The 12,908-nt window shown below is 40.3% G+C and overlaps 1 protein-coding gene across 1 annotated transcript; it reads right to left on the reverse strand.

Moving 5' to 3' along the window:
- Nucleotides 1-8,683: 8,683 nt before the first annotated feature.
- On the reverse strand, nucleotides 8,684-11,381 carry LOC141614284 (large ribosomal subunit protein P2A-like). The gene is made up of 4 exons (XM_074433045.1): nucleotides 11,240-11,381; nucleotides 11,029-11,123; nucleotides 9,009-9,232; nucleotides 8,684-8,905 (listed from the first exon to the last, which is right to left on the reverse strand). Exons 2-4 carry the CDS (start codon nucleotides 11,114-11,116, stop codon nucleotides 8,879-8,881), a joined length of 339 nt encoding a protein of 112 aa, XP_074289146.1. The 5' UTR covers nucleotides 11,117-11,123; nucleotides 11,240-11,381; the 3' UTR covers nucleotides 8,684-8,878.
- Between the last annotated feature and the right edge of the window lie 1,527 nt (nucleotides 11,382-12,908).

Consider the following 12,908-nt stretch of genomic DNA (forward strand, 5'->3'; position numbering starts at 1 on the left):
CTCGGGCAGCTATCTGGACGTTGACCACCTCATCCTTCTCGTCTTTGGAGACGAGCTTATGCGCTTCCCCCCGGTCCGAGACATACATCGTGTTAGGGCCGGACGGACATCACTGCGTCAGCCTCGCTCAGGGTGACTCGGCCTATGAGAACGTTGTAGGCGGACGAGCCGTCAATGACGACGAACTCAGCTAGGATATTTTTAGCCGCGTTCTTCTCGCCGAACGTCACCGGGAGTTTAATTTATCCCAGCGGTACCAGCCCGGCCCCAGAGAAGCTGTATAGGGGGTTGGTGCAGGGGCTTAAATCCTTGATCTTCAGGCCGAGGCCGAGAAAGCACTCTCTAAACATGATGTTCGTGTATGCACCTGTGTCAATCAGGCACCTCTTGACCAGGTGGTTGGATATGTCCAAATTGACTACAAGCGGGTCATTTGTGAGGGGCGATGACCCCCTCGTAGTCCTTTCTTCCGATAGTTATATCGGGGATGCTTGCAGAGGGGATCCTCGAGTTGGGCACAAAGTTGATGGCCTGATATAGCTCGTTTAGGTGCCGCTTGTGCCCATGAGCGGACCCTCCGTTCTCGTTGCCCCCGATGACAACATGAATCACGCCTATCCGCTCGAAGACGGACTTCCTATCTGAATTCTTTGGCGTCGTCTTTTGGCCTTTTGCAACGTACTTGCCGAGGCTTCCCTTAGGATCGGCTCCTCTATAGCATTCTTCGTGGCGGCGGTCGTTGGTTAAATGGCGGTGTGGCCGTGGTACTCACGAGATCTTGGCTCGTATCACCGTCACTTTTGGGCTTGGGGGTCTCTCCCACTTCGGCCCTCGCTTTTGCTCGGGCGAAGACTTCGGCGGCGATACGACGAGAGGGGTTTTTTCACTATACCGCCTCGGTGGTACGTTCTCGAATTCCACCCGACACTGCCGAGTCTTGCTTCCGGTCGGATCGTCCGATCGTGATCTCGTTATTCTCACGGCGTCGACTGTCGGACCGCGAGCCGTTGTTGTCGTGGCGTCCTTCGTCCTGACTGTCCTGCCTGTGACTCTTCTTTTCTGATTGCTCGGCTTCGCGGGGATCTTCCGTGTCTTGTGGTAATCTTCCACCTTGATGGCTTGGTCGGCCAACTTTCTGGCGGCGTCCAGGCCCGTGCCTCCGCTCTTGATGAGCTCGTTTTTAAGGCTCCCCTTGGGAGGCCCTTCATCGATGCGAAGGCCGCCGGCTCGGGGTTAATTTCTCGAATCTGCTGGACCTTTCCATCGAACCTCTTCACATAGCTCCAGGAGAGACTCCCCCTCCCGTCGATAGTTAGGAGGTCGGATGTCTCTACGGCCCTTCTCTTGTTGCGGGAGTATTGGGCTAGGAAAGCGCCCTTCGGTCGGCGTAGTAGTACACCGAGCCATCGGGAAGCCCTTTGTACCCTCTCCGAGCCATCCCATGCAAAGTTGTTGGGAAAATTCGGCACCAGACCTCGTCGGGCTGCTCCCATACCGACATGTAAGACTCGAAAGCCTCAGCGTGGTCGACTGGGTCACCATCTCCCTTGTATGACAGAGGTGGCAGCTTGAGTTTATTCGGCACCGGGACTTCTAGGACGTAGGCGTTGAGGGGCTGCCTAACCATGTGTCGAACGACACGCGGCGATCGGCTCCTTGCGTCCCTAACCTGGCTCCTTCCCCCGTGACGGGAGGGGCTCCTTCTTCGACTCGGGCTTCTTCTCCAACTCTGCTGAGTCGGACTCCTCTGGCTTCTTCGGGGTGAGCCTCGTTCGTGTGGTGGCGGGGACGCCTTTGTCCTCCCACGAGTGCGGGAAGGACTTAGGTCTACCGCGCCCACTTTGGGCTCCCCGGCGACTTGGCCGGGTCGGCTTCTCCTAGTGCTCCGTTCAAATTTCTCGGAGTCATATTTTGGGCCCTGGTCTCCCGGACAGTTTCCGCCGCTCTTGTCGGCGTGACAGTGCGAGCAGGCGTACTACTAATCAGGTCTAGGAGTATCTTCAGTTTTGTTATGTCAACCACATGTCCCATGATGGTGACCTGGTTGGCTGGCAGCGGCGTGTCGGGTATTGATGGCATCCCGAACTCCGGTTGGATTACTCCACCGGTGGAGGGCTGTATGACTCCCGAATTGTTGAAGGTGTCATCTTGGTAAAATGCAGTTTCGTCAGTTACGACCGCATCTTGTTGTTTCGACATTTTCTTAGCTTTTTGGGTGGGTTTTTGTTGTTTTTTTTTTTTTGTTTGGGAATGAATGTGACTAGCTTCTAGTGTCTTTTCCCACAGACGGCGCCAATTGTTCCGGGTGTAATTCCAGAGCAAGTATCGTTACCACCCGTGGCTTGTAGAGTAATGCCTCTGGTTGGATTCTTCTTGTCCTTACCGTTCCTCTCGGCCTCTCCTGCAACAATGAACGCAGGCGAGGGCTTGGCTTTGCGCCAAGCGTACTACTCCGACGCTCAAGTCAGTAAACTTAAAGGATCAAGTTGTATGTTATTTAGAGCGATATATTGTAGAGAGATGAGGAAGATAATACCAGTTTATGTGTGATATTAGGTTTAGTTGTGGATTAATTGGATTCTTTCCTCAATGAAGGTTGAGGAGTATTTATAGGCTTTCACCTTTTGTCACGTAGTGGCCAAGTGGCCAAGTGGCTTATCAGGTGGAAAGACCGTTCTACCCTCGGCCGATGGACCTACGGCGCAGCGGCCGAGGGTCTTGGATGTGAGTACGCGGGTATGTGCCCCATTTGTGGCGGGTTGCCATGCCGATACCCAGCTAGCAGCCGATGGGTCGATCGGCCAGCAGCTAAGTCGTTGACTTGCTGTGGATATCTTTGACCTTGCTCAGTGTGTTGACTTGGTCAGCGGTGCAGAATATGCCCCATCAGAACTAAAGTGGATCTAAGCTGGGCAGACTGAAACGAATTATACGGAATAAAACTTAACTAATTGAGTATATCTTAACTAAATTGATATTAATTTGAAATTATGCCTGAAAGAGGGTGGTTTGAGCATTTATATGCACAAATTCTTATATGTGACGAGTGTCATTCATATCCAATTTAAATAATATTAAAAATAAAAGAAAGTTAAAAAAGATCATAAATTTATAACCGTCATAAATAAAACTTTTTCCAAAGATTCATTCTCGTGATATTCTTTTACTCATACGAAGTACTTGTATGTGTCAAGTCTCCCATGCAATAACTGAATAACACCATATAGGACAGTTAGTACCAAAAAAACAGTACAAAACAGTAAACAGTGAGCTGTAGGAGGTGACAGTGTTTACTGTAGAGTGAGACTCTACTAAAATCCGTATGTAGTTTAACGGAGTAGTAGTTTTCTACGGATTTGTACAATGTACGTTTTGTGTTGTTGCACGTGTGACTACGTGTCTTCTTTCTGTACGCCTATTTCCTCACTCTTTCGTCGTATATTATACGCGCTTTCGTCTGTTGTCCTGCTCTATTTTTTACGTTTATTTAAAAGATCTCTTTTGTCCACATTCACCACATCTTCACCAACTAAATCTTCTACTTATTCGGTCAATTCAACTGCATGTACTTAATATTAATACGGACTGCATTAATACTACTAGAATACAATTTCTCACAAAATTCATTATAAGCTTGTAACGTGAGATAAAGAGGCAAGTGAGAGAGGTTTGTGAAAGGTCACGAGCTTGTTACCGTCAGAAGCAAGACAGGCCGGGAGCGATTACTCACCCCAGCCCAAATCCTGTTATTATCAGTATTAATAAAGTGCATGTAACACCCCGACCCAAAACCTTGGTTAAGAGCGGGTTGCTCATGGTAGCTCTTCAGCCTGTGTACGTGACTCAAAGATCAACACATGTCCTTTAATTTCCAACGCATTTTCATCACTCATGCACATCCCAAAAATCTTTATAAGAGATCACCCATCATAAGACTACTCCACAATAAGCACGTTTAACTGTGAAGTTCTTATCATAATGGTGCTCTAAAAAAGAAAGTATACTTTGTTAATATAACTAGAGCACGTCAACTTTCAATTCCTTTAAACACAGTGCATAATACAAGATAAAACTGATCAATGATTTACAACCATCTTTTTCAATTACTTGTTGATTGATTATCATTAGACGAGCTAAATCATTGATAGTATGCGTTTTGGTGGCCCTAAAAGATGGTTTATCCATAACTCCTTGACTAATACTGTCCAAAAGCTTAACCCTTAGCCTAAATGTCTTGATTACTCTTAACAAAACGTAATTAAAATATATAAGAGCATATAAATGGTGGACCAGCCATCACCTCACTAACAACCAACAAATAACAAACGCCACTCCTACTAAAAGAAATAATAATAATATATACTCCCTCCTTCTCCCTCCGACCCAGACCAAAGGTAACAGTTACCTAAAATAGACGAACCATACCAAAGGTAACATACTATAAATGGCATATTTTTGGACAATATAATCCTTATACCCTCCTCATATTTACACAAATGCCATCATGTGGCCCACCCACTAACTCCTTATTTAACTCACCTAAACCCATTTAATAATACCCACTACTCATGTGGCCCACTCACCAATCTTTCCATCTTTGCCCCTCCTTTTTACCTCTTTTCTTAAATAACCCATTTTTCACCATGTTACCTTTCGTCTGGGTCGGAGGGAGTATTATTTAATATCTTCCACATTTCCTACAAATTCACAAAGATCTTCCATTTTTCTTATTTGTCTATCATTTGTGGTTATAGTAATATATGACCCCACATTTTCTCTCTTACTTTCATTTATATCTACACATCATCATACCACTAAATTTTACCCAAAAATAAATGTGGAAGATCATAGTGAATAGAAGGGAGTAATATTTTAGCATAAAGTTGATTATGCAATATGTCATCAAGAATACAGTGTACCGAAAACCGCACGACAAGATTGGTTTCTAACTAACAACAAAGTGCTAATCACAAATTATTATTATTATTATTATTATTATTATTATTATTAAGATGCCAAAACCCACTATTGGAGATTCTTTAAAAAATTATAATTTACTTACTTAATTCTCCGGTGCCAAATTCATTGGATGATGATTAAGAACTACAAACCACCTAATTTTAATTTTAAATGTATTATCGACGGCCCGTCTTAGATTTTCATATCGATTATGTCGGGGAAAGTGTTAATTACGACGAAGCGAGGAATTTGATCACGGTTTTTATATGTTTTTACAAATTCTGGTTTAACATTGCAATATTCATCTTAAATTTAAAATTGGTTAAATATGATTTAAAATACAAAATGAGAATGCCTAAAAACTAACACAAGTAGACTTAGCAATAAACCTGACCCAACCCAAATAACTCGATTCGTACCCAAAGTTGATCCACCCGAATTAACCTGGCCCGAAGGATTATTGTTTGAAACTGATGACCGTTGTTTCAAAATAAGTTGATAATAACCGGGTCGAGAATTACCCAATCCAACCCAATTCTATCAAAACCGGCCCAGGCCCGACCCGAATTACTCGACCAAATAACCCGATTCGTACTTGAACTTGACATTAACTCGAATTGACCACACCGTACATGTCCCGACTCAAAAAGATTAGGGATGTCATTGGGGCGGGGCGGTGGTGGATATAGGCTCCCCCGTACCCGTATCCACCAAGAAAAACTTGTACCCATCCCCGCCCCACCACCCGTGGCGGGTACAAATTTCCAAAACCATCCCCGCCCCAACGGGTAAAAATATAAAACCGTACCCGCTCCGCCTACCTATTAACCCGCTACACCATAATTTTATTCGATAAATTTTTTCATAAAAGTTAGTTATATCACTATTAATTTCCATTCTTTTTGAATTTACATTTATAATTTTAATTTTTCACCAAATAAACTAGTAAAAAACTTTATAAAATAGCTATTATTATCATTATATCTTAACTATAACTAAATAAAATTTATAAAATTATCATAATCCTACAATTTTTTTTAATGATTGACGGGTAGGCGGGTAGGCGGGTATTAGGTGGGTAAGATGCGAAATCCATCCCCGCCCCATGACCCATGGCGGGTACAATTTTTATACCCGTACCCGCCCCACCATCCGCCAAAGCTCTACCCATCCCCGCCCCAACTGGGGCGAGTGCGGGGCGGTACCCACTTGTACCCGCCCCGCTGACATCCCTAAAAAAGATTATTGTTTGAAACTAACCGTTATCCTTAAATAACTTGATAATAATCGGTCCGAGAATAACCTTATCCGACCCGATTCTATCAAACCCAAACCCGGTTCGACCAAACCTGACCCGATTGACTCGTTTGTTAGGTCTACACACAAGGTTTTTCCTATTCATGCAAATGAGACCATATTTCACACGATTTTATCTTAAGACAGACATTACCGTCGTAAGAGAGGCGTACAGACTTGTGGTATGTTTTAGGTGATGCTGTACGTTTAATTATGATAGTGGTAGTGTAGGAATTTGATGTGTTAGTATTAGTCGTAGTAATACGTTTGAATGATGTGTACTTTGTAGTTAAGATAAAGGGATTCAAACCGTTGAAAAAGTTATAGTCACAAAACATGCGCATTATTTGTATCCGTCGGTGATGATTTAGGGGCCGAGTTAGATCCAGGATCTTTGTAGGCCTTGGTTTGTTTCCAATTAAATTGGTGCTTCTTTACTTGATTTGTCCCCTCTTCATTTAGAAGTGGTTTTCTCTGTTTTTTTTTAGCATGGAAAACACTAGGTTGAATCTCTAATGGAAGATAAAGATAACTAATGAACTATCAAAATCATCGCGTAATCCCCTCTTTCATAGGTAAGGACTCATTTTCATCGACTGAAACGGAGTTAAGTCTCAACTGAACAGAATTGGATGTAATCTGAGCAAAACTGAGCAACGCTGAACAATGTTCAAGTTTAAGTTGACCCTTAAGCTAAACTGGACTGAATTTAAGTGAACTGAACTTAATTGAGCTGAATAGAACATAATGAGACTGATATAAGCTGAAAAACCCCAACTTCAATGATACTGCTATAAGTTTTCCGGTTCAAAGGACTACAAAAATAGACCTGAGCAGGGTTAAATTTGCAAAACGGTATCGAGCTACAAATGAGTGATTGCTTAAAGAGTGGATTAAAGTTGCAAGTTTGTACTACACCGGTCAGGCAGGGTGTAAGGCCAGCCCGTGCTATTGGCCAGGTCTAATATTTAGTACGGACTATACAATTTTTTTTCCTAGATGGTTTTCATTCAATAATGGAGTACATATTTATGCTATTATACAATTTTTTTTCCATAGATGGTTTTCATTCAATAATGGAGTACATATTTATGTTATTGTTTTAGTACAAATTCTCATTCTAGACGGACACTATCCATCTAAAGCTGAAGACGGATAGTGTCCCTTTCACAAAATGTAAGTGGATAGTGTAAATGGGTGGGAAATGGATAGTTGAATACCTCCACTTACCCTCCCATTTGCATTTTGTGAGAGGATCACTATCCGTTTCCAGCTTTAGACAGATAGTGACCGTCTATCATGAGACGGACTGTTGTTTTAGACAAAGTACTGACCAACCTACTTGTGCAAGTGGTGGAACAATTGTTGCAATTTTGCAAATATGTGAAAGTAATTTACGTGCAACTGACACTATCAATCCTGTTTTTTCCCCTCTTCTAAAAAAAATGTCACAAACATCAACCGGTCTCATCTAACATATTTTGTTAGATTTTTATAGTCACATACTCTATGCGTATCATTCAATTGTTTACCATTATATATTATTTTCGAGGAGTATTTTAATCAAAGGTAAACAAATGATTAGGACAGAGAGAGTACAAGATCTGCTGGGCCTTAAACATATGGCAATATGGCATGGCAGTTACCCATGACAAAATTGTATGAATGTTGGCTTAAATCTGTTACATTTGTGTTTCATTTTAACCACAGATTCAATTTGATGCAGATAAATCAGAATGAATAAATATATCAGTACCTATTCAGTTTTATCAATTTTCATTCTCCTAACATATCAAAAGTCCAAATTTCAATTTCGAAAAATAAAACTTGAGCCAAATTATAACAAAATCAATTGTACTCTCAATTTCAGAATCATCAAATCTCATTTTAAATTCGATAAGAGTATAATATGGTTGTTTGCGCCAAGATTAAGGAACAATAAACCCCATATACACCACGATTTCTAACCCGATGTCAGCTAATTCAACTATCGAAGGATAAAATTAAAAACTACAAGTGCAGTAGTGCACCATATAAATAACCAACACAGGCATAAAATACCAATACGGCCATACCCAACAACAGACATAGCACACGCATGGAGGCATCTTAGAATTGGTTCAATGTAGAATCTAATTCTTGGGTCAAAATATAGACATAACATGCTCTCTACCTTGTATAGAAGTAAAATATCCGCATAAGACAACACGGAAACTACTAGCCGGACATGATAATCTAAAGATTAGTCCACAGATAATTATATTGCAAAGTTAAATATAATGCTAATCACAAGTGGAGGACCATATCATTGAATTTGGTACAACTTCAATGATTTAGTCTAGATATTGAGTCGAGATACAGGGAAACGGACAAGAGATTAAGCATAAACGAGAGTGCATAGCGGAAGTATTATAAAAGGAGGCATGCCTTGAAAATGAAAATTATGGTAATATACTGGGTCAAAAACACATCACAATCCAAAACTGGGACTAATTGTCTGCCATTACCCAACTCACCAGGCTAAACTAAATGTGAACTTCTCATGTAGACAAAGAGAAATGCAAAACAAAATTTCGGTTACAATAAGAAGGTACCAACTACAAAGGACGGTAGCTCTTCCAGCTTAGTCGAAGAGACTGAAACCCATGTCCTGCAAAACAGTCAGAAGTGAAGGTATTGTTAAGTAAAGTTTAGGTTAATTAGTACTCCGTATAAATATAAATATCAAAGTTATCAAAAATAGCGGTTCTTACATCATCAGACTCCTCCTTTGCTTCAACCTTCTCCTCCTTAGCTGGCTCAGCAGCAGCTCCTCCACCAGAAGATGGAGCAGCAGATACGGCAACGCCACCGCCACCACCACCAGATGGGACGGAGGCGAGCTTTCCTCTTCCAGAAGCAATAACTTCTTCAATTGACTTTCCGGCTATTTGGTCCATGAACAACTGGAGTCTGCCTTCATCACCCTCAATACCGACTGCACAATGATAACGTCAGGATATATTAACCACCAGGAAGGTTTACTTCAGTGAAATCTCACTCAGATGACAACATTAATGGCCGGAAAGTAAGAGATAGAGAAAATAGCCCAATAGAATACAAGACTCGATCTTTAGACAGCCTGGTAACAGTTGCAAGAAAAAAAAAAAGACTTTCAGCAACCGAACTGGCATTCCAAATTGATTGCTCCCTCCATTCAACTATTATTGTCCTCGTTTCCCCCAAATTTCAGTCCAAATTAATTGCCCTCTCTCTAAATTAGTATGGTAAATGATTTAACTACCAATATTGCCCCTAATTTACCAACTACTACTCCCTCCATTAAAATGAAATTGTCTTCATTTCCTTTAATTCAAGGGATAGGGTTGTAAAATATTACCCTATTTCCTAAATCTTTCCCAAAATGATAAGTATGACAATAAAAGTGGAATGGATGGAGTATAAAACAAGGTGATCAATAAACGCAAGACTTTACATTTACTTTCGAATCCAAAGGTGATGAATGAAACGAAAGTGTACCACAAGAAACCATAGCCAGGATGGCAACGGAGAGCCACAACAGAATCAAGATCGACATACAGAGAGGAATAGTATAGCCAACGTTGTAGCAGAACAAGAACAAGATAAAATAGACCATATCTAATGACCAATTCGCGTCCAACTTTCAGATGTCATTCAGCAGTGTAACACTAGTTTACTTACAACAATGTCCAGAACCAAGAAACGACATTATTGTACTAGTAGAAATGTTCCAAGTCATCAAGATACAATAATCAGGGGAAAAAACTCAAGAATCACAGATAGATAATGAAGTAGAACTTCAGCAGTACAATCACAGTGCAAGGTAGCAGAACAGGTATATAATAACTGTCAGAGATACATTTCCAGTATGTCAGAAGAAGCCGCAATTATATGTCAATGTACAATCAAAACAACGACAGCAAATAAACATTCAACATCTCTGAAAGCAGTGAGGCACGATCATTCATTCATGAACTAGAGGTAAAAATATAACCCGACATCGACTCTTCACACAACCAAGCTTACCAAACACTCATAAACCAATATATAAACCTACCATCTCAAATACAGCTATTAATCTACAAATCACACAACAGGCCAGCCCACAAAAAACATTAGTAACCCAACACATCAAAATTCAACATACCTTATGAGTTATAACACAATTGATAGACCTTACGTTAGTTACAGTAGCCTACGTTAATAAACACTCCCACCATATCAATAGCTTCCGTGTTTCGGTATTTGCTTATATCAGATCAGATATACCTTCCATTTTCCGTATTTTTCACCATTTCGGAGATAACAACATCAGAGCCTTAGTCCCAAAATGATTTGGGTCACCTGACATGACTCATCATCTGAAACCGTCTAGGGCATCCTAATTCTTTATTCTATTTCATCATTTTGAAGATACTATTTCATTATTCTCCTAATTTCTTCAAGAATTAGTACTTAAATTCCCCGCATTCATCACATTACATCTTTATTAACTATAAACAATAAATCATTTCGGATTTATATTTTGTAAGCTATTTGCGAGACGGAGGAAGTACAACTCATTTCCAATTAAAATAACTGAACCCATCAAAACATTAACATCATCAATAAAGCAATATTTCAATCACGTCACATTAACACAATCATTTCCAGCAAAAACATGAATTCATCAACCACAACTAACATAACATTATATCTCAAAAGATCAATACTTTAAACGATAATAATCACAAATTAAACTTATTTAAGTACCTGATCCAAGGATGTTCTTCAAATCATCAGCAGAGGGGGTAGAGTTTCCACCCAAACAAGCCAACAAATACGCGCAAACTACCTTCATTTTCACTCTACAAACAATACAAATTTCAAATCAATACAATATGAAACTGAAATTAAGATTGAACAACAACATCAATTAACATAATTAATAGAATTAATTGAAATAATTAAGTAGAAATGCGACCTGAAGATTGAGAGCGGTAAGGAGAGGGAAGCAAAAGTTCGGCAAATTTGGGGGTTTAGGGTTTGTGAAAATGGAAGAGATAGCGAGGGGAAATTACACTTGATTTATATTTTTAGGGTTTTAGATGCTTTAGTTTGGGATTAATCTTGAAATCACCCTCCCTGTGAGGTGGACAGTTGATATCATTTAGGCCCGATTCTTTTCGGCTAAATTGAATAGAACTTAGGTCAATTTATCTTTCACATGACTCATTGCTAGTAGGCTAAGACCTCATTTGTTTTCGGTGACACTTTGATGATGTGTTAGGCCCTGTTCTTTTCGGCTGAAAAGAGTTGAATTGAACTTAATGCAACTAAATTACACTGAAAGGAGATGAAGTAAAAGTTAATTTGTAAAGAAATTGGTTGAACTGAGCCGAACTAAATAGAACTGAAATAGGCTAAAATTAAGTCCAAAAGAGTAGACCTTAAAATATTTGAAGAGACGAGCTGAAATGAGTTTAACTGAATTGGATGAAGCTAAAATAAACTAAACTGAATAAAGCTAAGTTGAAATGGAATGAGTTGAAATTAATTCAGAAAAAAACATAGCCTTAACCGTTTGCTTATTTGCCATTTGACCCTTGTCATTGATTTTCATTTTCTTTTCTGGAGTTTACGGCGTCTAGCCCGTCAAAGGGTTGTGCCAAGTCTTAATACTACCCTTTCACGTATCCTTACATAGAGTTCATCATTGTAACCTTACGTTTTGCATGTGAAGAGCTGTTACCAAGCTCGGTAGCACCATCTTATTTTTTTGGTTTACATTCATTCCACGATAAGTAATTTAGTAGCGCGAATTTGGTGGCGTTGTGGAGTTTTGTTCTGTGGATTATGACAATGGTGTTTTAATCTAGTGATTAAGATGTCATTACTGTGGACAATGATCTCAGGTTCATCCTTCCCCTGATTGCACATATTTCTTCGTTTGCTATCGAAACTCCATTCAAGCTATAGACGTAAATTCATAGGTTCGATAAGGTTGCACAGTGGAAAAAGGTTGCAGCGATTCTTGATCTACTTGTGATAAACAGATTGAAAAACCATTTCCGTGATGGAAGTTGCATTCACCAGAAAACCCAAGATTGGGTTGTTGGACGTTGAGCGGGATCTGGTACATCACTGTATGTACCACATTCCTTGCTTCAAGGACTCCAAACTTTTCCTGCATTATTATTCTCATTAGTTTCTACTCCCAACAATATGATCATGGCTTTAATGACTGTCTACGAGTATGCAAAAAATGAATCTAAATAGCATTTTTAGGTCGGGGAAGCACATATCCGACCATTCAAAGACTCAATATTCTTTGTTTACAGATTATGATGGAATAAACTGCATAATTACTATAGAAGTTCTAGTCATTTGAGGTAATTTTCGATGCAATGTTCATTATGTTTTAAATGGATGATACAAAACAGCCTTTCTGAGCAAGTAAGATTGCAAATATACGAGACCCCCGATCCCACCATTTGCAAAGACCTTGAGGCACTGGCCACTAAGGTGATATGTTTCATTGTGGGAAGTGACTATAATAGCATCACTCCGCGTTGGAGCATATTAATGCTCCTTTAACAAAGAGGGTGCAAAAATCAAATGGGAGCATTACAGATCAGCTTCTGCATTCCACC

This window comes from Silene latifolia, chromosome 1, assembly GCF_048544455.1.
Source record: "Silene latifolia isolate original U9 population chromosome 1, ASM4854445v1, whole genome shotgun sequence".
NCBI classification, from domain to species: Eukaryota; Viridiplantae; Streptophyta; class Magnoliopsida; order Caryophyllales; family Caryophyllaceae; genus Silene; species Silene latifolia.

What these genes read in the sequence shown, in the direction of transcription:
- LOC141614284 (XM_074433045.1), bottom strand. Translation starts at nt 11,116, where the DNA reads ATGAAGGTAGTTTGCGCGTATTTGTTGGCTTGTTTGGGTGGAAACTCT. An exon ending in GAAGAACATCCTTGGATCAG is followed by an intron (nt 9,233 to 11,028) that starts GTACTTAAATAA and finishes ATCATTGTGCAG; the next exon opens with TCGGTATTGAGGGTGATGAA. An exon ending in CAAAGGAGGAGTCTGATGAT is followed by an intron (nt 8,906 to 9,008) that starts GTAAGAACCGCT and finishes ACTGTTTTGCAG; the next exon opens with GACATGGGTTTCAGTCTCTT.